The sequence below is a fragment of the Euprymna scolopes genome, chromosome 3 (assembly GCF_053919585.1).
Source record: "Euprymna scolopes isolate OS-2025 chromosome 3, ASM5391958v1, whole genome shotgun sequence".
In the NCBI taxonomy this organism is placed as follows: domain Eukaryota; kingdom Metazoa; phylum Mollusca; class Cephalopoda; order Sepiida; family Sepiolidae; genus Euprymna; species Euprymna scolopes.
The window spans coordinates 196,832,591-196,860,392 of NC_136484.1; the positions used below are offsets into that span (position 1 = coordinate 196,832,591).

The window sequence follows — 27,802 nt, forward strand, 5'->3', positions numbered from 1 at the left end:
AAAGACTATTCTGTGCGTCCCTCTTCATTCCTTTTCATAACAATCATTGTCCTCGTATACAACTGAATGCCATATGTATATTAATAAACTGTTTATAGACAAAAGTCTTCTATTTCCTATCTTGATTCCTTCACCAGACATGATAGACAGAAGCGCCGTCGATTGTGTAAATCACTTTTTTGCATTATTTTCGCCTCAAGTGTCAAACGCTTTGGGAATGTCCAAGAACAACATGTTTGCATTGTCGTTCTCGTCCATGCTCTTGATGGCCCATTTCACCATCAGCAACAGATTAATTAAACAGAATCTTCTCGGTACAAATTGATATACTAGCTTTCAGTAGATCTCCCAAGTTAAGCAAAGTTTAGCCTGACCAGTACAAGATTTGTGACCGCTTGTGAATATCAGGCGTTGTATGTAAGAGTACGTCGACAATTCTGGCAGCTTCTGCATCCCATTTGGTTTCCAGCTGTCTTTACCCTATACTGCCGCTGGATCAGGCTGGTTGGACGGAAGAGTGAGGCTGACTCTGCGTAAGCAGCTTTATTTTAAATAAACTCCCATCGCCAGTCATCCAGCATCCTTAAGATGATCAAATGGTCTTCCGCATTTCAACAGGAACTATTAGACTTTTGGATTTGATGTTCTCCCAGTCTCACATTTAAACAGCTGCAATAATGACTTCGTGATTTAGAAGATTGCATTTTCGTTTTAGTGTTACGCCAACTTTCGAATTAGGACTGTCATCTGCACTTCGGATTTTTCATTTACTATGGTTGAAAATATGTTACGTAACGGCGTGTAAGGTATATATATGTACGTGTATATAATGAACGTGATTATAATATGTTTTATTTGCCGCGTCTAGTGTTTCATAATATTCCTGGTAGAAGTGTGTATAACTGGTTACATATATACATTACACAGATAGATATAGTTCAGTAGAACATATAACATTTTATAAACAAACAGTTTCTATAAAAAAGGGTCGAAACATCTTTCTGGGGAATTACATCTTTCCAAACAGGACAACATTACCTTCATTTATCCGGGTCTTTGTTGACAAATCTGCCAAGCTGAAATGAACATCTATCCCAAGAAAATGACCAACAAGCCTCGAATTGTATTTCAGACAACTTCTTTTTGAAATGCGTTTCCATTGGAAGATTGCATGTGTGTGAGATTCTGCTTTTCCCCCGTGTACAGGGCCATATAGGCCCCGTCTCCAACGCTCCAACTCTCTCCGTTCATCTCTCGTGTTTCTAGTTCTCTCTAACTCTGTTTGTATATATTCAAACTCCTCCATTGTGCTTACGTCATTCGACTACACAAAGACCTTTCGTGTGACTTTCAGTCAAGTTTTCTGGCCAAATTTATTGTTTTTATCCCTATTTTGTTTATGTTCACCATATTCTTTTCTTGTTATTGTTTCTACGTTAACACAAATATTTTAACTAAATAATAATAATGTTCGTTATATAACATTTTCAACTTTTAATCATAGTCGATTTTCTAAATCGACTATCAGCAAGGCAACCCGGAGTCACATCGGCACAAATATCAAGGAGGGTTAAATGTTATCTACTGTAACAATAGAGAAGAAAATCAATTTGCACATGAGAAGAAAGACGGATTCAGAAAGACAGGCAGTTAAATTTTTGACAGCTGAGAGGGAAAGATTTGTTGGTGTTTCATTACGATGTTGATAAAGAGGTGTTTCGTTAATTTCTTTACGGAAATCACAGCTACGTCATCACTCCTACCAAACAGCACGAGAGAACTATCACCTGTGACCCTGTTAACGTAACCCCGAGAATACAAGGTCAAATGTTGATGATTAGTGACTCTGAAAAACTTTGGCTGCAGCCGAAACATGATGAACGAGGAAGTTTTCTTTAGTCGCATTCAGCGAGAAAAAAAGATGAAAGAGAGCGAATGAGAGAGAGAGAGAGAGAGAGAGAGAGAGAGAGAGAGAGAGGGGGGGGGAGAGAGAGAAAGAGTGAGAGAGTGAGAAAGAGAGAGATAAAAAAGAGAGAGGTAGGGAGGAAGAGGAGTTACTGCTAATTATATTGATCGATGTATTGATTACTGGCTTAGCTATTCAGGGCAAATTTTATTCAATCTTGATATTTTTCTGCGGTAAACACTTGATATGCTTATTAGCATTTGTTTACCTTAAAATCTGACTTACAGTTAGTTTGCATAAGTATTTACATAAAATATCGATTACATAAAATATCGATTACATAAAATACGATCTATTTGAAACAAGTTTTAACCACGTCATTCTAAAGTTGATAAAAAAGTTCTTGCGGAATTTAACATTTTGATTTCAAATGATGTATTTTAAAATAAGTTTTCGTTATAATACCTTTACTTTATATATCATTTTAAAAAGCGTTTGTCGCTCTATCTAATCGTTTAAATTACGATTGTTTTAAAACATTTATGTCTTTTTTTAGAACAATAATACAACATGGAAAAAAAGCAAATTCTAACAATTTTCTTAAATAAGCTTGGCCGAAAAGCTGCTGAAACAGCTCGCGATATCAACAAAGCGTTTGGCCCAGGAAACACTACTAAACGCATTGCCCAATGGTGGTTTAAGAAATTTTGTGGCGACGATGAGATGATGAGCGTAGCGGTTAGTCGTCGGATGCTGACAACGAATAATTAAGAACGTTAGTGGAAGCCAATCCACGCACAGTACTTCACGAAGACAAGAAAAAACAAACAAACAAAAAGAAAAACAAACGTTGTTATGAAGTGTCATCTTCCCTTCTTTTACGCTACAAGAACGACCGGTTTTGACTTGTGATGAAAACTGAGTTCTTTATGACAACTGGCGACGTTCAGCTTAGTCGTTAGACGCTGACGAAGCTCCACAACACTTCCCGAAGTCAGAGTTGCACTAAAAAAGTCATGCTAACTGTTGGTGGTCTGCGACCAGTCTCATAATTACACTCTTTTAAATACAGGCGAAACCATTACGGCGGTGAAGTACTGTCGACAAATGGATGAACTTCATCGGAAACTTCGATAACAACACCTAGCATTAGTCAACAGAAAAGGCCCAGTTCTCCTCCACAGCAATACCCGATCGCACGTTGATAAACCGACCCCACAGAACGAATTTGACTAGGAAACTCTGCCTCATCTGTCATACTCTCCAACCCCCTCACCTACAGACTACTACTTCTTCAAGCGTCCAGACAATTTTCTTATTGAGAAATGCTTCAAAAACCTAAGTGATTTCCAAAACATTTCAACAACTTCATCGTCACTAGAACGCAAGATATTTTACGTTACTAGCATGAATAAGCAAAAATTTATAGATGCTAAAATCATTGTAAGAGAGAAATAGCAAGTGGTAAAAGAGAGCATGCTGAAATAACCAGGGAACGCATAGAATCGCAGAAGATAACAACTCGTGATTTTTGGAAAATCTATAATAGTGTAGTGAATAAAGGGCAATTAGTAATTCTTCCACTATCCAACAACCAGAAAGTCGTATGTACGGCAACCGAAAAAGCGGAACTGCTTGTCTGGCGATTCGCCTCCAACTCAAACAACTCCCTCCCAAATTTCTCTATACGGACATAAACCACACTTGATGATCTGAAAATCACCTCTTTTAATGTACTCGATATCATAAAAAACTTAGACACCTCCAAGGCGTGTAGGTCTTATCTCATCCCTGCCACAGTAATTAAGAAATGATCAGCTAAGCTAACCCCGGTACTTTCCAAACTCTACAACAAATGCCTTGCTGTATCTCGCTTCCCTAATAGATGGAAAATTGCTTCTGTGGTACCAGTACAAGAATTCTGATGAAAGGACCACCCCTCTCAATTATCGCCCTATCAGTCTCCCCACCCCCTCTTCGCTAAAAATCTTTGAGCCTTTAATCAATCAAGCACGAATCCACCACCTCGCAAAAACTAATCTTCTCTTTGGCAAACAGTATGGATTTAGTCAATGTCGTTCTATTGCATATATTTTAACAGTCATCTCTGAACTCATATACCATTGACTGGATAAGGCGGGCAAAATCAGGGCTGTAGCCCTTGGTATATCCAAGGCCTTTGACAAAGTCTAGCACGAAGTTTTGCCAATGAAAATTAAATCATACGATATAACTGGACGTATACTAAATATAATTAGATTCTTCTTAGAGAATAGGATCATCCAGGTTGTCATTGATGGACATAGATCCAGGAGTCGATCATTGGGCCACTATCATTCCTGATATTCATTAACGACCTCCCTGATAATATTGTGTCTGAGATAGGTATATTTGCTGATGATACAAAGCTCTAAAATATGCAAGAAGGAAGAAGGGGTGTATACAAATCTAAAACAATGGTAAGTTCCTTATAAAACAACCTCCAAACCGTAGTGGAATGGGCCATTAATGGATGGTAACATTTAATAATAAGACTAAGCTGCTCTCCTTTAACAATTACAAGATGCCTCTCCAACCACTGGTATCGATAACAAATAACACTTTACCTGAGAACTCTTCCTTCAAAGTCCTCGGCTTAACATTCACAGACAATATGAACTGGAACAAATACATTGAGGACATTGCGAAGGCTGCTGAAAAGAAGGTGAGTTCCCTCTTATGCTAGAAACTACTCACACCTGAGAGTATCATGTACTTTTACAAGACCACCATTCGCATACCATACATGGAGTATTGTTGCCACATTTGGGCTGGTGCATCTACTACTAGTCTCTCCCTCTTGGATAGGATCCCAAAAGAGTCTCCAATCAAATAGGTCCTACTTTGTCAACTAAGCTCCAACCTCTGTCCCATCGCTGTAATCTTGCATTCCTGTGCCTGTTTTTCAACTATTTTAATGGAATGTGCTCTGGTGAACTCGTTGCACTTGTGCCCCCGCGACGTACATATCCTCGACAAACCCACTTAGCAACAAAATCTCATCCCTTTACTTTTGAGATTCCTAAATGCCACAAATAGTTTCTTCTCTCGATCAGCTAGATTGCTTCCCTGGTCCTACTGATATGCAGAAATAACGTAAACCAACATCTTGTTAATCTTTCCTAGGCATGGTCCCACATTGTAAACCCTTATATCCAACTGACGATATGATTTGTTAGGAGTGAACATGAGTAAAAAAAAAAATGTGTCAAATCATCAGTTTCTTTAAACCAACCACAACGCAAAATGTGTTAATTTCCGAATATTCGCACGTAATATGAAAACACAAACATAACGGTTGTTTTCCCCCTTTCTGTGTTTTTCTTCAACATTTAACACATGTGCGAACATCCCTCACAAACGAGCACCGGTATCTGTGATGAGAACAGAGTAACGGTCACAACAAAGTACTATCTCGCACACAAATTAATAAATACGTTTTCATTGGCAAAACAGACACGCTAATATACGCACATCCACAATGCACATTCTTTTATACAGACAGTAACATTTAAACTGCATTGGCCGAAATAAACATGTCTACTCAAATTCTCAGTTCCGACAAAACATGTTTCTTCATCTAAATTTTTGTATGGGACTCCGAACTCTCAACCTTTATCAATCTATAAAAAAATATTTTGTGTGAATAGACTGTCATTTTTTCTTTTGTATAGCTTTTTATAGTAAAACAATAAAAGAATAAGTCTCAATTTTGGCTGAGCAAATACCGTGCTTTGGGGTAATTGCGCCATGTCCAGGGTTATTGCGCCAACTAGCTAAAAGTGCTCTTTTTTAGTTGGCGCAATTACCCCCGTATTTGGCGCAATTACCCCGAAACACAGTAGTTACACTTAATTTATTATGCCAATAATAGATTTCGTTTAGGATTAGTGTATAGAAATGCGAAATACTCTTTTATGTGCTAATGTTAAACGAAAATATCGCGTAGGAAACCCCCCCCAAACTTTTTAACACAACAACAAAAAGATTTATCTGGAAGAAAATTGGATAGTTTCCAAGTGATTGGTTGGTTGGTTGTTTTTGTTTTACGGCATATCACCCCTTTTCGCGTTATTAAATGCTGAATTCAAAGATTTTGAAGAAAAATTTTTTAATAGAATATATTTGTTGCTTTCAAGTCGGTTTCTATTTAACCCATAGTTGGGACCTTAACAGGTACCACCACTCCGGGTCAGAGTGGACCTGGGAGCAATGGTAATTAAAGGGAGGTTCCACACTCACCAAAGCCCGCAAGCTGGGGCCTCGCCACCGGATATAGTTTAAGGTCATATCCAGGACCAGTTTCCAAGTGAACAAGGAATTTTGTTAAGGCGATCACATGTTGTTTAGCAGTTATTTTCCATCAATACTAGAGCGTCCAGTGGACAGGGACAGGAGATAGAGAGAATAGATATCTGTCTAGTTACTACATTCTCTGCTGACCGATCGTGATTCCCAAAAAGAGATAAAAAAAGTTCCTTAGAGGATAGATGGAATGAATGCGCCATGTAAGCTGATTTGTCAGTCTTGTGCGCGCGTGATAAAATCAGCAGGCGTAGGATAGCTGACTAGCGAAAATATTAGCAGCAGCAGTCGTCTTAGTACATATGCAAATTAAACAAGTGTGTACGCGTTGACGTGAAGGGAAGGAGGAGAAAAAGGCAGAAAAAAATGACAGCACGTGGTCAAACAAAGGAAGCGATCGGAAGTGATTTGAGTTGTGCGGCGAGAAAGAAAAAACGCAGTGTGGTCAAAAAGGCGGAAAGGCAAGCGACGAAAGAGCGTCTCGACAGGCAAGTTTGACGCGTGAGTTATATTTTGAAACATATTAAAATGTGTTATTGAAAATTACGGGAATACATGCTTTTTGTATTCACCTAAAAAATACTTAGTCGAATTTTTATATCCTTCCTAGTTTGTTTATTCCTGCGACGGTACCAGACAATGTGTGCGTCTGAGAGGTTTGATATGTAGCGACGCGGTTAAAGTGTAACGGCCACGCTACAGTGTGACCAAATCGCTTAGCAGGGAAATTGATTCGCGAAAAAAAAAATGTTTTTATTTTATCTATGACTACAACAAATGTTGGAATTTGGGTTTGGGTTCATACCTAATATTACTCTTAGAAAAAGGTGAGAATCCGACAATTAAGCTTTCTATTAAACAGTTAATCACTTTGTCCTAATCCAGAATGACACTTTTTAGAGAGTTGGACTTTCTCAAATTTAAGAACTTTCATGAGGAGTTAAGTTAATAGTTTCCGATTTTTTCTTCTTTTTTTCTTTATTTCTGTGACTTTTTTAATTACCTCAGTTCGTTTTTCATACAGGTGATATACTTCATGGTCTGAACCAAAATCGAAATAATATAAACTATAAGATGTTAATGAAAATTGATTCTCGCATCGCCACCCCCATTTTGAACGTGCAATGTGAAATATTTTTCCGCCTTTTGTGTTCAACAGAACAGAAAAATAAAAAAAATAAAGAGAGAGAGAGAGAGAGAGAGAGAGAGAGAGAGAGAGAGAGAGAGAGAGAGAGAGAGAGAGAGAGAGAGAGAGAGAGAGAGAGAGAGAGAGAGAGAGAGAAACTAATTAAAACCTTACATTTTTCATAAATATACCAACCCACCCTCTGGCTTCGTGCTCATCATCATTGTCACACACCCACACACCGTCACGACCACCAGCAGCAGCAGCAGCTTTTACCTCTACTTTCATTCACCCCACTGCCTTCGTCGCCATGTCTGTATAAAAAGGAGGCCCTTGAAAAAGATGCCTCAGATGATCATAGATAGTTGAGCTAGCGTGGCCGCCGCCCGTTCGCTCAAAACAAAACAAAATTACGAAGAAAAACAGATCAACAGTTTCATTGGAGGACAAACAGATGGACATTTTCGTCACGTGCGCTCGTTCAGAATTCAATTTTAACAAAGTAGATTAACGACAACGTTCTACGACAACGTTCTACGATAACGTTCTACCAACAATTCCATACAATTCGTATTCATATATCAGCCTTTCTTTCATTTAGAAGTGTTCCCTTAAGCACACATTAAAGAAGAAGAGAAAAAAAAATCAGAAGACGTTAAAAACGTACGGACTTTGCGATATTTTGAAATCAGCCGCGAGCAAAAGACCCTGATTTACACAAGTGCAAATTTGTGGCAAAGAAATTGGCCTTTTCCGAAAGGACAAACCGGCAAACGTGTACGAATCATCGTAATTTGGAGAAATTTACAAAGAAAAAAAGAAAACATAATAATAAAAAATTAAAAGAATATATTCCGATAAAAAAATACAGATTTTCTCACAGAAAGAGGTTCTTTGATAAGACGCACACTGCTCGAAAGAAGACTGCGACTATTTCATTTCGAAAGGTGAGTGTCATACATTTTATGAATACTTCAAAATGGTGTAACCAACAATTCTTGTTAATGACCTAAGATTTATTTTTTACATACTCTTTTATTATTACGAAAATACAATTTTAGCATTCCCGATGATTATAATTTTCTGTAATATCTCCCTATATATCAACTTAGGTATGCGTATATATTTATATATATTTATAAGATTCACTTCTATATTAATTAAGCGATCTTTATAAATTTAGAACACAACTGTTAGGCGTAAGAATATGTTCACAATGTGAGCTATATTTAATTTAAAATCATTTAAGTTTAAACCTTAAATCGGAGACATTTTCTAAAATAAAAATCATCGAATGGATGTTGTTCCAAATTGAAATAAACATTTCAAACACATGGGCATCATTTTATGTTCACTTTAATCTTCGTAAACTGATATAAAAAGTGATGCTGAACTATTCCGAGAAAAAATGTATCCGTCTTGGGACGGGTATTCTCGTTTGGAATGGAAACGGCACTAACTCTATGCGGATTTAACCAGCTTCCCACAAAGGAAGAAGTTCCATGGAAGTATGAAAATTCACAAGCGGTTCTCAGTAGCATATATATGCCCGTTAGGGGAGATGACGACGTTAGTGTTTTTCAAGGAGGTTTCAACGTCCTCTTACACACAGCGCCTGAAATCCCCAAATTGATCGCCTATCTGGTACTGACTAGGCTCAACGTTGCTTAACTTCGGTGATCTAACGAGAACCGATGTGTCGACGTGATTATACCGTATCTGCTCGTTTAACATAAACTTTAAACAGGAATAGTGTTTGACAGACATAAAGCAGTTAACACGTGTTCTCAAGGGCATCTGGTTTGTTCACCATTTTTATGATTAAGCTCTTCCTCTTCCGTCCTTCATTCCTCCTCTATCCCTTCATGTTCCAATCCATCTCTTCATCTAACCATTTAAATCGTGAATCTTTCTGCCGAACTCGGGAATCTATACGGAATTTCAAACGGAACCTTTTATTTAATCCGCGAAGGCAGATTGTTCTCGTTTCATTAGTCATAATCGGGATGAAGTCTTATATAATCGTTGTTTTCGGAAAGTCTCCGAAGATTGTCACTTAAAACTGATTATCCATTAGCACTTTTCACAAAGCACGTGTTCATGTTGATTAAATAAAAGGTAGCATGAATTCCCGAAACGCACCTGAAGTAGATCGGCGGTTGCATCGACTGAAACGTTGTGAAAATAATACCCAAGATGAGAACAGTAGTCCGAATAATTCAAATAATATAATATTTCCTTTATTGAATACTTTTAGCGTTGATCAAAGCAAACAGAATCTCGGCCATTGTTGGTCTGGCTTGTTCGTAGGTGATTGAGGTAAGTCTCTGGTTCTATGCAGTTTTAAGAGGTTCTATGCAGTTTTACCAGATTTTTCCCCTCTCCTTTTGAGAAGGCTGCTCAGGTATTTTTGCATATTAGGTATCTTTTGCATTTTTGTGTATTTCTCTATGGGGCCAAATCTTAAAATCCCACTTTCTGACCCCTTTGTCACATCATCCCGACGTCATGTTTAAATTTTATTGAAAAGGATCAATTTTCAAATAAAATTCAAAATTTATTGCTTGAATCAAAGAATACAACGTTTAAATTAATGCCCTTAACCAATGAGTTTTCACTGTAAGCACACGTAAGGAAAATTTCTAGCAAAATGCTAATATTGGTTAACAATAATTTTGCTAAGTAGCACATACAAAGAAAAACATTAAAAGTGAAATGCATTTAAGTGACATAGATAAAGAGAATGAATGTAGAATGCAAAGAAAGGATATGATGAATAGCATCCAAATGCAGAATTATTCATTGAAAAAAGTTAATATGCATGATGCGTGCAGATTAGTGAAGTGTGGGTAAAACTGAAAGTTTTTGGTAAAATCCATCTTAAAAGCAAATTTTTACGAATATTAATCCGTTTCAATAATGATAGTATCTGATGGTAGAAGTAAGTTTCTTTGTTTAAAGTTTTTAAATTCAGATGATCAGGTTGAAGTTCAAAGAACCAAAGGCAACAATAAAATATAAAATAAAATGTAGTGTTATATATTTATAATTTGAATTGGATCTTTATAAACAATTCGTATGTATGTATTAGCAAAATTATTGTTACTTTTTTTTAATATTAATATTTGTTAATATTTTTGCTTGAAATTTTCCTCTTAGGAGATGAACTTACACTGAAAACTCATGACATTAATTTAAACTTTGTATTCTTTGATTCAAACAATAAACTTTGAATTTTATTTGAAAATTGATCATTTTAAATGAAATTTGAACGTATAAACTACAATTTTTATTTTCTCTATCTAGTATATTGAGCAATTTTATTTGGATGGGATTGTCTTATATGGATATTTCCGTCTAGTATTCTATAAGACTAGAAACTATTAGATTCACCAACCTGTAATCTAATTCATTTCAATACTTCAAAGTATATATATATATATATATATATATATATATATATATATATATATATATATATATATATATATATGTATATATATATATATATATATATATATATATATATGTATATATATAGGAAATTTATTACTGTGAGTCCAGAATGAGTTTACAAATTGTTTCAGCTAGAGGAAAATCCTCAAAGAGAGGGAAAAATCCAACTAGCATCATCAGAATTCATAGATGGACTAAGTTATAAAGTCAAATAGAAATGGAAAAATCGTAGATAAAGGGGAGTTAGAAAAGAAGCACTCTAGTCCGGTTTTTTCACCACTGGTAAATATATATATATATATATATATATATATATATATATATATATATATATATATATATATATATATATATGTATATTAGCAGGGTGACCCTGCGTTGCCCGGGATTGAATGATAATCAAAAATATTTCACACACCCACATTTTTATTGTCATCGAAATCGGTAAAATCGCCTATTTTTCAATCAAATCAATTGATTGCCTACTCTAGTCGGGAAGCCATCACGGTGCACCGGGATGAAGCTCACATGCCTCTTGCAGTGACTTAGTCAACAGTACATTGTAGTCTACATTGCACTGTAGAGAACTACTGTTGATTTTATGAATTATTTTACATATAATGGATTGAATTAGCGTTTAAAATGGAAAAGTCAATATCATGATTCAATTGTGCTCTAAAAAGAAACATTCATTTCGAAAGCACTCCTGTCATAACAAAAACTACTGTTGATTTTGTATGTCGAGCGTTTCGGCTTGTGTGATAATAAAACTTCTTAGACACACTTGTGATGTAAGGTGTTAACTTTGGTCAGAATCGCCTGTTCTTTCTTTCATCAGATTATTTCGATTATCGATTATCGATACTTATCGGATACATTTTGCTACAAAACCTATCTAAAAACACTGTCAAGTACAAAAATACCTTCGTGTAAAACTTCATAAAAATCAGTCCAGTCGTTTTCGTGTCTATAGAGAACGAACCCCAGACATACAGGCAAAGTTCCTTGCCTTATCTAAGCAATTGTGTTATGCAATTATTTAACGTTTGAGTTGAATTTTTAATACTAAGGTAGATGCCATTCAAGAATAAACATTTTTGAGTACTTCATTCGAATGATAACGCATACTGCGAGGGGAGTAAAAATGATGGTTGGAATAAGCAGAATTTGATTATTTAAGAGGACAGTTCTGCAAGGATTTGTTAAAATAGGACTTGAAAACGACATTGTTTTAGTCAGCTGGTAAACAACTCCTTGATATTGTGTTCCTCGGATGAAAAATAATTGGAAAGAAACATATTTGGTTTTAAAAGATTGGTTGTAGTAAGACGAGTTTGCCTGAATATTTTACAGAAGAAACCTTTGATTTTATTTTAGTCGAACACTTCAAAAATAACGAGAAATACTGGCAACGTCTGACACCAGTCGCAGAGTCAACCATGTGATTTTTGTCAATGTTGCCCGTATGCCAAAATTAATGCTTATTTTTATTACTCGTTCGCAACTCATTTGCATATTGAATTCACCATTACAATGTCCTAAGCTCTCAAACATACAAAAATAGTGTTTTACTAAAACAACAATTACTAATTTCGAAAACCTTCGGCGTTTTCACCACACAAGTAGAATTGATAACATGATCCGATTTTTTACTGTTAACCTTTCAGTTGCTTTTGTTCGACTGGAAACGACGATGAGGCGACTCCACCTCCACAGACAAGCGATCAATTATTTTTAGTGTTTCTCATGTTGATACACTTAAATGTAAATAAAGACACAACAAAGCAACAAATAATTGCTAGAGGCGGATTAATTGGTGGACGAAGTGACCCATTTTACAGCAATCGCTGACATAATCGATTCATTAAATCATTAAAAAACAAACGATGATCGCTTTACAATTAAACAAAATTATTCGTTTTAGATAAAAAAAAACAACCCTGCTTTTATTTGTCTTAAAACAATCTATCAAACTGTTTGTCTTTAAATATATTGAACTTTTTAAAAACATTAGTGACGCATGTAAGCACTAAAAACTGCTTTATTTTAGTTTTAAAGCAATATTTCAAAATGTCTGTCTTTAAATATATTCAACTTTAATTAAGCATTAGTGACACGCGTAAGCATTAAAAAATGATTTAATTTGCTTTTAAAGCAATGTTTCAAACTGTCTGTCTTTTAATATATGCAGTTTTTATGAACGTTCGTGTCACACGCAAACATATTATTTAAAAACAGCTTTTTTTTTTTTTTGCTTTTAAAGCAATCTATCAAAGTGTGCATCTTTAAATATATTAAGCTTTTATAAAACATTAGTGGCATATGTAAGCATTTAACCTGACAAACAGCAAACTGCAACTCCTTCACTTTAGAAGTCCTGAGATGCCGGAAAACTTTTTACTTTAACAGTTTCTTCCTCCAAACTGTTAGACTTTGGAATTCCCTCCCTTTTTTGCTCCGCTGATTGTACTAACATCAAGAAATTCAGATATAAAACGAACATTCCACATCTTAATCTACTACATAGCGCCTCTCGGGGGGCATAATCCCATATAGTAGCCCCTCACGTCCAAGTTGTAATATACCTTGTCTGGGTCCAAAAAGAAAGAAATCGAACACGCGGTTCTCATCCTCAAATACTTTTATCATTTTGAAAAGCTTCTCTTTGCGTGTCTATTAGGATTATTCTTTGTCTCGTTCTTGTCTTAATGTTTTTTCGAGATATCATCGTTTATTCCTCTTTCTCAAATTACTAATCCTATCGCAAATATAATCCTTTGCTGCTGATAATCCTTCTTAAAACCAAGTGTTTATTACTACAGTCTGCATGTTCAGCTTTTATTTCTAAATGCTTCGTCGTTTGTTTGCCCATCGACCTCAGCTGTTTTTTCTTTTAATTCGTAACCATTCGAAAACAAATCAAGCTATTATATATATATATGTGTGTGTGTGTGTGTGCGTGTGTGTGTGTGTGTGTGTGGTTTAATTTGTATTTTTTCAGACTTTATGCATCTGCATTCCCTTTCTTTATCTTTTTTCTGCTCCAAATTATTTTTTCATTCCATATAATAAATTTCTAGCATTTCTTAAGGATTATCCATTCGTATCTGAAGAATTGTTTAGTGGCCTTCCGCTACTCAACGAAACACGTGCAAGATGTACTATAAGGGAAATTCAGGCGTTTTTTTATTAACAAAAGAATCTAATTAAAAATTCCACTAACAATCATGACGGAGAATTAAGTGAATTTAACAACCTATAAACGCCAAATGCAAGCGCTGAGAGTCGAGAGGGTTTAAACAAGCGGAATCGTAAACGTTGCATAAACGCTAGTTGACTGCTTTTTTAAAAATTTTTATTACTCAGACAGTGTTTAACTCTAATATTTCTTAGAGTGGCTTAATAATAATCATTGTTTTTTTTTTAAATTAAATTTTCATCCCAAACAAGGCACAGTGCCATTTTGATGTACGGGACTACTATCATGGACCTAAGTTGCAGGGGTATTATGTAGGGTGTTGAGCAGCAAAATGTCTGTTTGCATTACACTTGAACTTCTGCATGTCAGTCCAGTTGGGGAAGCAGGAACCCAGAAGGGAATGCCAAAGTCTAGCAATTCTGAGGAAGAAACTATTAGAGTAGAAGGCTTTCTTACATCAATGGATTTCTACTGTGTAGGGGTGGGACTTTGCTGCTTGTCAGGGAGTATTTACGTCGAGGAGATACAAGGGCTTGTATTTCGTCGGAGCATCTACCATCAAAATACTTGTAAAACAGGCAGAGGGATGCAGCATCTCGTCAATGGGACAGAGGTTGAAGCTTAGATGACAGTTTGAAACCTTTTTTTTTTTTTTTTTTTTTTTACACAGTGATCACCACTTATCAATTCCCGGAAGCCACTCAGGGATAAGGGTTATTGCAAGTACATTACGTTAGTGTGGAGATTTGATGAAGTGTTTACTTAAGGGGGCGGTTCATTAGGAATTTGTTAACGTTGGACTTGAACACATCCAAGTTGTAGTCCGGTGGGAAGCAGGCAGACGGAACAGAGTTCCACAGGCGTGCAGTTCTAAGAAAGAAGCTTTGTTCATGGAATCCGCGTTTTGATTTAGGCACAGATATAGTGGGGGAAATTTTTCACAGTGGATTCAGCTAGACGGGTGTTTTTCGTGAAAGATTGGCGAGGGAGGGACCAGAGATTGGAGTTCAGACGAGCACCTGCCATGGAAATAACGATAAAACAAGGATAGGCTCGCAACGTCTCTTCTGTGGGAGAGAGGTTGCAGGTTGGCGCCTTTTTTTTTTTTAACCCTGTTCAGGAGTGAGAGACTAGTAGCGGATGCACTCCCCCAAATGTGACAACAATACTCCATACATGGGTGAATGGTAGCCTTGTAGAAGTACAGGATACTTTCAGGCGTAATTAACTTTCTAGTGCGGTAGAGGGAGCCTGCTTTCCTCGCAGCAGCCATGGCAATGCCCTCAATGTATCTGTTCCAACTCATGTTCCCTGTGAACGTTAAGCCGACTAGCGTGAACAAAGTACTTTCAAGTAATACACCTGTAACCATAGGTATTGGTGGTTAAGAAGGTTTCTTGTAATTATTAAAGTAAACGAGCTTAATCTTAGCAGCATTGAACGTTACTACAGATTGGAGTTTTTTCTTTAGGGTTTCCGCCATTGCTTTGGATACGTGTTCATTCCTTTTCCCCCGTGTGTGTTATAGAGCGTGGTGTTGTCAGCAAATATGCCCATCTCAATAACAATTTTATCAGGGAGGTCATTTATGAAAATCAGGAATAATAAAGGTCCGAGGATCGACCCCTGAGGTACACCCGTATTTATATTATACTAGCAGTTTAGCCCGGCTTTGCTCGGGCCCTATGTACTATTCATAACTTTCTGAGCATATGTATATATATATATATATATATATATATATATATATATATATATATATATATATATATATATATATATATCTTAAAAAGTTTGACTGATGTCCAGGTAACCTACACCTAAAATTTCAAGTGTTTACTCCCAAAATTGGCGGAGGAGTTTTGTAGAGTTTGCAAAGGTAAACTCTTTCAACTTTGACCTTTTGACAGCCAAATTTCGCCCAAAAACTGATTAAAAAGCTTGCTGCATGTTTGCATACCCTTAATGTAAAATTTCAAATGTTTAGACTCAACATTGGCTGAATAGTTTGCTAGAGACCACAAAGGTCAAATCTTTTGAATTTTTACCCCTTGGCAGCTCAAATTTTCGGCCAAAACGCAATTAAAAAGCTTGCCCTATGTCTGAATACATTTTATGTAAAATTTCAAATGTTTATACCAAAAATTGGCTGAGTAATTTCGTAAAAACCGCAGAGATCAATTTTTTTAAATTTGACCCCAATTTTGATCCCTTAACATTTCTTGTTTTGGGCCCAAATCAAAATAAAAAGTTTGATCCATGTCCAAGTTACCTACATCTAAAATTTCAAGTGTTTAGAATTGGTGGAGGAGTTGGTAGAGTTTTCAAAGGTAAAATCGTTGAAATTTGACCCATTGACAATCAAAGTTCTGGCCGAAAAACAATTAAATAGATTTTCCCAAATCTCAATACTCCTTATTTCAAATTTCGAGTCTGTAGACTAAAAATTGACTGAGTAGTTTAGTAGGGAAATGTACACCCACAGATACACACAGACAGACGATTTCATATATATATATATATATATATATATATATATATATATATATATATATATATATATATATATATATATATATATTATTTAGGCTCACAACCATTGAGGACAACCTAGATTCTTCTCTTATTTAAGAAGGATTTAATTATCTTGAGTATTCGTCCAGTAATACCATATAATCTGATTTTCATAAGAAGACCATCGTGCCATATCCTGTCAGGGGCCTTAGATATATCTAGGGATACTGCTCTACTTTTCCCCGCTTTATCCAGTGTTTGGTATAAACGTTCAGAGATTGCAGTTAGAATATCTGCAGTAGAACGGGCTTGCCTAAATCTATATTGTTGGTCGGACAGAAGTTTAGCAACTGTAAGATGATGGACTAGACCTTGATTAATTATGGACTAAAATATTTTGGCGAAAAGAGGGACGCGGCTAATCGGGCGATACTTTAATGGGTCAGTTCTTTCGCCAAATTTCTTGTAAACTGGTATCACAGAAGCAGTTTCCAGTAGTCAGGAAAACATAATTCGTTAAGGTATTTGTCGAAAATTTGGTGAGAACTGGAGCAACCTTGGCGGAGAATTTTTTAATAGAACAGCCAGGATGAGATCAGGCCCACATGCTTTTGAGGTGTCTAGGTTTTGTTTTAGATATCATATATATACATTATGGGGCATACCAAACAACAGACATAATTGCCAATACACACGGGTCTTCAATCACTGGCCACTTTATAAAACCTCGTCTTGTGCAGCGAACTTTAGCACGAATTCTTTTACAATCTTGAGTCGTGCTCGCTCATTATTTCATTTAAAGATCTTGGAGACTGTTCACGTTCGGTTGAGAAGGCCTTCCCCCTGAAGCAAAAGGAATGCCTCTTAGATTTGAGCGTGATTAGTCTCTAGAATCTTCGAGTAATATAACGTTGCTGTATTTCAATCGCTTCCCCCCATTTTTTCCCCCATACACAACGTAACGCAACATTTTTAGTTTTTACATATTTTCGATTCCCATTCGTGTTTTTTTTCTCTCTCAAATCCCTCGATACAGCTTGGATTAAGCGAGGGCGAAACCGGTCAGCTGACTCCCCCATCTTTTTCTTTCCTTCTTTTTATTCTTTTCACCCGATTAACTTTATTTTAAACGTTTTAATCATGAATTTTCGTCTTCCTTTCATGATTGCATTATATAAATTTTGTACCCCTCCAAGAATCATGATATATATATATATATATATATATATGCGTATGGGGAATAATTGATTTAAATGAACTAATATAAAAAGATAAACAGATACGAAATTTCTATTTATCTAAGCTATGTCAAATAAAATTCATAAATACAAAAATCACTTATCTATACATTTATATATTTTGATCGCAAAACATAAAAATGCAAGTAATGCCCAGTCTTCATTTTTAGATGAAAATAAAGGTATGGATTTAAAACTTAATAAGAAAATTAATATGGGTTAGGGATAGAAATAAAATAGAGTAAAATTGTAAATATAAATTTGGTTTAAGTACAATATTATACATACATGATTGCAACGTCTTGTCAGACGAGTGCCACTCCCTCAGATACTGAAAGTTCATAAGTCCGAAAAAAGACATATAGTCCTGCCAGCGAATTCAGATGCTTAAGCAGACATGACACTAAAGACGGTCATTGTTATACATACATATATATACCTTTATTTTAATTTTTTCCAGATACATCTGCCTTACTTTAATGCTAGGTTTATTTATGGTGTCTTTTACATTTAATAAAAACCCTTTCCAATATTTACTGATGAGGAAACCTCGTTTGATAAAAAACTATATGTAATAATTATTGTCCGTAAGTTGATGTCTACCACAATAAAAACATTGTTTTCCGAAACGAGCGTACAAATAATTGATTTTGTTGTTGTTGTTGTTCCTTCTTATGAAACGGATTTTTAATTTAATTATAATTTGATTTTTAAATTATCAATCACATTACTAAATATTATATTAGCTCTAGGATATTTATCTATCGAGCTTATTATATATCTAAATTACAACGAGCACTTTTTGTTTCCCTGTATTTTAATTAAACTAGTAATTTTACTATTACATTAAAATACACTCTGCTCTTTAGACTATTGTTCTAATCTCCTTTAATGATTCTAGTATTTTCCCCGATTCCATAGATTCTTGATTCCGATACAATTACCGAGTATGTTTCTTTTTAAATACTTAGCTATCGAGCTTTTTTTGCGTGTTTTCTTTTTTTTTTTTAATTTTCAGATTGTCTTAATAACCCATTTTATATATTCATATATATTTGCGCAAATAAATATTTATCAGGTAAAAATTAATATCAGCAATAGGAAAATTTGTTTAAACAAGAAAAAACGCGGTAAACAATTAAAGAATCGTTTTAGGCATCTGAAATTTTGATAAAAATTTTACGATTCCTATACAAGTTACGATTTTTCTAATTTCCAATTCTGGTTGTGTGTGTGTGTGTATATATATATATATATATATATATATATATATATATATATATATATATATATAATCACTATTGTCTATGCGTATAAGGTAAATACTCGCAGTTATAAAAGATAAAAAATGCTTGTTTTGAAACCAACATCTAAATTTAAATACTTATTATGCCAATGATAAACTTTCGACCATGTTCATACATAATTTTGCAAAATATATCTGAACACATTTCTTATCTTTTCAGTTGAGAATTTGGTACTGCTGACCAATTGTATTGAAAATGACCTCAAAACACGACCCACAGCTGCCGTTAAGCTATGCTGAATATTTGAAGGTAAGCAGAGGTATCGAACGCCGAGGGGCCAGAGATGGGGTAAAATTTCTGGCTTTGTTTGCTTTTGTTGAGCATGCGTATTTGAGAGCGAGCTTAGTGTCATCATGTCGCGTGCATTTGGTGAACAAGCCGAAGAAAATAGCCTCCAGTGAAATCAACGATTTTATTTGAAACGGTCGTTGTCAGATTCTGAAGCAAATATTTCACTGCTTTTTAAAGTAAATCAGCAGAAACGGGTCTCTTCTTACAATACCACCATTTCTTGTTCTTGACCTTCGGGTCGGGATCAAAGTGCAATATCTGTTCCGGCAGATACTGCAAGCAAAGACCATATGTGAGAGCAATCCCACATATAAGACCTTGGTCAATGTAGGGACAACCCTTCATACCAATTGTCACTATCCAGCTCCCCTACTCCCTGGGGAGTTGGCCCCCATTTCCCCTTCACTCCTCACTTTAAAAATCGGCCTTGTGCCCACTTTGCTCAGTGGGGGAGCAAATAAATACCTCAAAGTGTAGTATCTGTTCTTCAGATGCTGCACTTAAGATAATTTGTACCAGTCAATGGGGGGGGGGGAACCCTCTAAACTGGGACAATTATTATTTTTGGTAACCAGAGTGCCCACTTTTTGCCTACTTTTAGGGGAGCTGTTTTTACCCCCACATTAAAAACGGCCTTGTGCCTAATTTGCTTTGGTGGGGAAGCAAATAAATACATTAAAATACCACCATTTAATCCATTCTTCAGATGCACCCATTCAATCTGCGCGCTTAACGATGACAATCATATTTCAATGTAAGCGTAACAAGCGGGCGTAGCTTAACAATAATTTTTTTTACAGATTTATCATAATATTTGTTTATTCGTTTCAGTTGAAATTTGGACACTTCTGCATTTTAGTTTCTTTTTTGTTTTCGTTTTTAAAGAGTTCAACTAGGAAGAAATAAAAACAATTACATATTTTTTATCTGCAAATTGGCGTATAAGCTTTTCGTTGTTTTAATTTATTTCGAAATTTTTATTTATTACGAAAACTTTTTGTATTGTTTTCCAAAATAATTAATTAAAAAGACACAGTTTTTACTAGTAATTGTTTTAAATTATTTATAAATCTTAATTTTTTTTATTAGAAAAAATCACATGTTTTCGACTAATGGCTTTTTTTTTTTTACATATTTCAGAATATTCCAAATTTATTTTTAAAAATAACAAAAATATCCCAAAATGACTTTTATTTAATTTCGTGATTTTAATAAAAACAAAGTGTTCGTTTTGGGTAATTTTTTTTGGCACGCCAGGACGCCAGCTCGCCAAAAAGTACACCACGCGCCAAATTTCATTCCGTCATAAAAACAACTTTCTACAGAAAAAAAAAAATAATTTTACATTTTTATCTCGCGAATAAACATAACATTATATATTAAAAACTGCGTTTATTATTTTTAAAATCAAACAACGGAGTTGAAGTCAATATTTTCGATTGTAAAACAAAACTATTTTTTGATAGATTTCTGTGTGGCGTACTCATAAATTATTTTTTCTAAAGAATAAAATTGAATAAAGTTCATTTTTACAAGAATGTTTAGACATTTACCTAGCGAATAAGCATAAAAATATGTATGAAAAACCGCGTTTATTATTAAAAAAAAAAAATCAAAATTATGCACCGAGTATGAAGTTGGCTTCTTTTTTTTTCTTGAACGAAAATGACTTTGCTTGATAAAATTGTGTGTGGCGTACTCGTGAATTATTTTTTCTAAAGAATAAAATTGGATAAAGTTTATTTTTACAAGAATGTTTAGACATTTACCTAGCGAAAAAGCATAAAAATATATAGGAAAAACCGCGTTTATTATTTAAAAAAATAAAAATTATGCACCGGGTATGAAATCAGTTTCGTTTAAGAAAAAAAAACAAACAAAAACAAACAAAAAACAAACAATAAATAAGTGTTTTTTTTGTTTCTGTAAAAGTTGTTTTTATTACGGAATGAAATTTGCCGTGTGGCTTACTTTTTGGCGTGCTGGCGTGCTAAAAAAGAATTACCGGTTCGTTTTTAAAGAACGATTGTCGCCCCTTGTCCCAAGTTCCGAGTCGAACACTTCTAAAGAAAAAAAAAATAGAAAAACTTATGCAAAAATTGTCTTTGAAAAATAAAAGCCTAAATTTATTCAATAAAAGTAAAAAAAATAAAAGTCGAAGTTTAATATTTTTTATATTTTTTAAATAAAAACTTAAATTAAATCTATAAATTTTTAAAAAAATAAAAGCCTAAATTTATTTATAAGTTTTTTAAAAAATAAAAGACTAAATCTATCTATCTATCTATCTATCTATCTATCTATCTATCTATCTATCTATATCTCTCTCTCTCTCTCTCTCTCTCTCTCTCTCTCTCTATATATATATATATATATATATATATATATATATATATATATATATTCTATAATAATTACTAAATACCTACAGGCACTAGTGTTCATCCATTATTTATAAGTTTTTTAAAAATAAAAGACTACATCTATCTATCTATCTATCTATCTATCTATCTATCCATCCATCTATCTATCCATCTATCTATCTATCATTACTAAATACCTACAGACACTAGTGGTCATCCATTCGGAAATCATCGGTGCAGGGTTAGGTGTGTCAGAATTTTGGGGGAAATTTTGATACCCCTAACAAAAAACTGCGAATAAAATATTAAAAAAACTCGTAATTTCTCCTTATAAAGTTGGTTGTTTATTTTCTTTATGCAATATACTTCCAAAATAAACTATTAAAGTAATTTAAAAAATAATGGAAATATTCTTTTTTATCTTTTCAAAAACAGTGTTTACAAAGTCCCTGCGCGCCTTCATACAGCCATTTTGTTTATGTAATGAAATCAATTGAATTTTACGAGTTAATTTTTTTCCCCATTATTTCACTTTAAAAATCCATCCAAATTTTTCTATTGGTTCAATTTTTACGATATTTTAAGGTTCAATGTGAAATTTTATGCTCTTTTTAATAAACTGAATGTAATACTCTAGAAAAGGGTTTTTTAATTCACCCCCCTATTTGAAACGTCTATTAAAATGAAAATAATTCATTTTCTCCCCTCAAATTTATATATTACAAATTGAAGATAAAAGATCAATAAATAAAATAAGCTAATTTAAAACAAAAAATACAGTTATTTGCAAATTTACTTGTAAAGTCCAAAGTTTAAAACCTAAAAAAAAAACACGTTGAATTTTTTTAAGTGAAACCTTATAATCTTCTTATACTGCACAGAAAGTTTCGTTTAATTACGACAATTATTTCTATTTCATTCAATGTTATTTTTATATATTAAAAAAAAATCAGTTCATAAAGAAAAAAAAAAATATATTAAATCAAAAACTCATGTATTTTTTTGAGAAAAGAAAAAAATTCCTGGATTGTTTTTTTAAAGGCAAAAACTTATGAATAACATTTGACTAGTTATCATCTATGGTAACACATATTTTTTCACGCACAAGGCTAGACGGCTAACGCGAACGTATGATTTTTACGTCATTCTATCCCTCCGTAGTTCAAAACAGGATCAAACACCGCTTCGGCGTTTCGCTAAAACCGTTCAAATGTAAGACAAAATATCAGTTTCACTGTCTAGAAAGATTGGCTTGCAGACTAAATGACGTAGTCAAAGTGAAGGATCGAAAAGAAGAACGTTAATTTTTTATAGTGTTACACGACTTAAAAAGATAAGAATGTGAGGATGAGAATTCGTTGCAAAAAAGGATTTTTGTAAGTTTAGTCCTAGCAACAATTCTTAAACTTTCACTTGGTTTTCGTGAATAACGCGCGTAAATTCGAAATCCTTCGAATATGGGAATTATGTGTGGGTTATGTCCGCCAAAAACACACCGTAAGGGACACCGAATTAGTTAATGGACAAAGCCAACAGTTCCTCTGTTTTCTGTTGAAGATGAATAGATAAAATAACAAAAATTTGAAAAATGCACCCTCCATAGGTTACGACAGAAGTTGTAAATAGTGACCTTTTGATTCGTTATTTTTCATCAAATCACAGGGTCTCTAACAACTGACTCCATTCAAAATAATTTATAATAGCCTAGATAAACCTAGATCTTTTCTAAGAATTTCTTTCTTACTTAAACTAGCTCATGCAACATTTCTTGTGTCATTTAATAGTAATTCTATATAAATACCATTGAATAATTACTTCACTGTGTGTGTGTTTCTCACACCTACTTACACACTATTGTTTTAATTTATTTATTGCTAATATTATTTGCTATGAGTAATAATACGCTACCTGAAAGCTCTTCGTTCAAACTCCTCAGCTTAATATCTATTTTGATGGAATGTGCTCTGACGAACTTAAAGCATATGTACTCCCTCGACGTTAATGCCCTCGACTAACCAGACAAGCAGCAAAATCCCGCCCCTACGCTGCAGAGATTCATAAATGGCGAAAAATCTTGTACTCTTATAGTTTCTTCCCTTGGACTGCTAGATTTGGAATTCCTTCCCTGGTCCTTGTTCCCCTATCTGTACTGACATGCAGAAGATCAAGTGTAACGTGAAATGACATCCTGATGCTCAACTCCCTACATAGTGTCCCTGTAGATTTCGCCCAAACGTCCAAGTGGCACTGTTCCTTGTTTGGGGTGAAATAAAAATAACATAAACATACAATAGTGTAAATTACCTCAAATTTTTTATACAATTAAAAAAATAAATTTACTATAATGCAAAACAAATCATCCATTTTTATCCTTTGCTAATAGTTGGCAATGAATGAATTACTTTGTAGAATTTCGAAACTTGAACAGAATTTTGAAGCATTTCAAATGTCAAATAATAGCAAGTAATTTCTGGCTTTAAAAGTCTTAGAAAATCCTGATGTATTAAAAGATTGGATTCTGGAATTTACATCCAATAATTCTGGAATTCTGGAATTTACATCCAATAATTTTAGAAATAGATTCAAAGCACATTGTTTGGGTCACCAATGTGAAAAGATAGAAGATGATCAAATGAAAAAATGCCAAACTGTATCCATACAAAAGGAATTAATTCTATTAACAATTTGTGAAGGCAATAAAAATTCATTAATTGTTTGGAGTCAATAATAACATTAAAATAGGAGTAAAGTGTTGGATCTGTATATATCAACAATGTGGACCTGATCTCATCCCCGTTACAAGATACTTTTTAGGTGGTGCGTAAAATAGCGATAATAAAGACTTTAATTAAAAAAGAAAAAGTGAGGACGAGAATGAGCTGGCTGTGACGGGCATGCGGTCGGAGGAAGGAGAAACGCTAACAGGTAAATTGAACATGTGGCAGCGAGAGAATTTTTTAAGTGGTGCTGGGAGTAACGGAAATAAATGCTTTTGTTAAAAAGAGAAAAATGCCGACCCGGATTTTAATTAATTTATTTATTTCCAGTTTTATTTTTATGAATTTCTAAAGCAAAATATAAGGGTAACGCTACAAACAGATGCAACAATAAAAACTTAAGAACTACTCTCTTGCACACAAGTTTATACGTGTTCTCACACACAAGTTCAAGACTTTCTCACTGATAAAACAGGCACGCTAATATAAAATGCTTATACTATTTATACACACTGTAACTCGCACGGCGTCAGCTAAAATGAACATGTATACTCAAATTCTACGTACAGACAAAACGCCTTCTTTCAACTGAAATGTTCTTGGGATACTCAGAACTCAAGATTTATCAACCCTTCATTTTTTTATTGTTTTAACAAATTGTATATAAATTACGTTTTGGTCCCAGACAAAAGGAGGGTGGACCTGTAAATTCACTCTTGTCCATTCACCCGTTCGTCTGTCCGTACTTTTTTTTTTAATAACTACGCCTTAGAATGTTTTGAAAATTTGCTCAAACATTAGAAATGATATGAGTAAAAAAGTAACTAAATTTGACACTTTTGTGCTTATCAAAAAAAAAAAAAAATGATACCTTGGATTTTTATAAAACTTTCTGAAAAGTTGTAACTCACTGATTTCTATATAATTTTGTTGGTCTATACTTCGCGATAACTCTTAGGTGTGCTCCAGGGGCTCTTTTAGGGTTGATAAAAACACTCCATTTTTTGGGACTATTTTACCATATTTGTCCAAAAATTTCTGTGTATATCTATTTAACAGGTTTGCTTGGTGCTGAACTCAAATTAAAAACTCCACAATAATACTTGCAAGATCAGCCTGTAATGCCTATGAGTTCTCATTAATCGCTTAAAATCGTTTCAAATGATTTTCCTTATATTAAACAATAAAACTGCTTAATCAATTTACGTGATTTTTAGAATACATTTTCGTTCTGTCACATGTAGGTACAGCATAAAAAATATGTTACTAGGTCTTTTAGCCAGCAAAAAAACAAAAAAAACAAAAACAAACAAACAAACAAAAAAACGTTTTCAGGGCGGTGTTATATATATATATATATATATATATATATATATATATATATAGTTTACGATGTAAGATGTCAACCTCTGCCAAGAACGTATCTTGGGCCTGTCCATTCTATTAAAGCGATTGTCTACGCGCCGGTTCACTGGCATCAGACAACCTCCTAGCCATGATGTTAGGGCGAATTGAAACACGTGAAACGCCAAATCTAGTTGGACTTGGATAACCGATGGGTGGACACGTGACCCACATTAAGCAGAAAAGCAAAGCAAAAAGCAAAAACAACAACAAAAAAACAAAAACAAAAACAAAAAACAATACAACAAAAACAATGCAGGCATTCTTGCCATCGTTTCAATTTCATTGTTACCTCCAGCCTCCATCACGTTGTAATAATTGTCGCATCAAATATGTTGCCTCGACGAGTCTGCAAAAATGTATGAATAAATAAATGAATTTTTTAAAAATAAAAAAATAAAAAAAAACAATACATGGATGACGCAAACCAAGGGGAGACAATTCTATTCTTTCATTTCTTTGTTTATTTGATGAACATCCTTTTTTTATTAAACCACGAGAAATGTGCGATATTCTTTGTGATTTGCATATTATTTGAATGCTGAGCATATTTATCTCCAATTCCTATCGCAAAATGACATCATTTCATCTTTGCAGCCGATTTGCATTGGCATTGCCAGCATCAATCAAACCAAGGGACATTTTTGAAATGTCTGAATCCGCATCTGCTGAAATAAGACAATGTGGACGAAATCTTTGTTTTTGATTTAGTTGGCAAAATTCAGGGGCAACTCCAAGGTTCAACCTAAAAAAAAAAATACAGAAAAATATTTATGATATACGTACCTGTCAAAGAACGAAAATGTCATATTCCAAAAATCACTTAAATTGATCAATGAGCTTTATTTTTGTTAGCTAAGAAAATCATATTTTACCATGTTTAGCGATTAGTTGTATATCGTAGACATTACAAGGCTGATTTTGATCATTTTTTCTTTTTAAGAGGAAGGTAATCAGTGATAACTTTTAATAATAGCGGAGCGAGTCAGACTCTCTTCGCTACCTCATCCAATTTGAATTTTTTAATTTAAAAGGAAAAAAAAACTTGATAAATTTACAAGATTTTGTGGTACATGACTTGTCGGGTCGTATATCATAAATACTTTTCTCTATTTTTGTTTTATTTTTAATTGGGTTGAAATCTGGACTTGCACGGAAGTTTATATTGTTATAGTTTGAAACTTTGACAAGATACGTTCATCTGGAGACGAAATGGTGCGACACAGATTTAATCTCTCTCGCCTTCCCTTTCCATCTCTTCCCCTTAGACCCATACAGACATTTCTATAGGACGCATTGTCTGTCGGTGTGGGCGTAAGTTTTAAATATCATTTTCGTTGTTCTGCCACATCTGATTTTTGAAATAGAATTTTCATGGTCTGTCAGCTTAATTTTGACCAGCCAATCAGATCAGATCAGGACTGCCCATCTAGCTCAGGCAAGTGGAGTGTTACTGTTGCAGTGCGCATATCCACTTCTCCAGGTTATTGACTGTTAACCGCCAGGATCACGCTCTGCCAAATACTTTGCCGTGGTTGGAAAACTGTTTGGCAACCCGTGGCACTTAAGGAGAGAAGACTAGGAAAGAAGAGGGAGAGGGAGAGAGGGGGGACGGAGAGAGAGAGAGAACGAGAGAGAGAGAGAGAGAGAGGGGGGGGGGTAAATTGTTGTTTTTGGCTTAGCAAAACATGATTGAGTTTGAGAAAAAGTAGTAACATCAATGTTCGGTGCATATTGCGTCAGGAAGACGGTACCTTTAGACAGCCTGATCTAGTGGCATCACGAATTAATTGATCTGACAACTAAATAAATGGTGTTTATTTTGTCAAGTTAATGGTTTAGCTATGAGGAGCCATTTCAGTCATGTTTTTGTTAATATTTTTTCAGTTACAGTTGAACGTCGATCAAGACGTTCTTGTTATTTTTGTTAGGTTGAT

General features: G+C 34.4%; 1 protein-coding gene across 2 annotated transcripts in view; it reads left to right on the forward strand.

The window, feature by feature from the left end:
- Positions 1-6,730: 6,730 nt before the first annotated feature.
- LOC145260657 (tryptophan 2,3-dioxygenase-like) overlaps positions 6,731-27,802 on the forward strand; it is a 172,081-nt gene continuing 151,009 nt past the window's right edge. Inside the window, exons 1-2 of one of the 2 annotated variants that reach the window (XM_080119012.1) lie at positions 6,731-6,751; positions 19,250-19,339. In XM_080119012.1, coding sequence (XP_079975138.1) covers positions 19,286-19,339 — 54 coding nt within the window. In that variant the 5' untranslated portion in view covers positions 6,731-6,751; positions 19,250-19,285. Of the gene's footprint in view, positions 6,752-7,725; positions 8,324-19,249; positions 19,340-27,802 lie in introns of those variants that run through there. The other variant, XM_080119003.1, reaches the window with a different exon arrangement.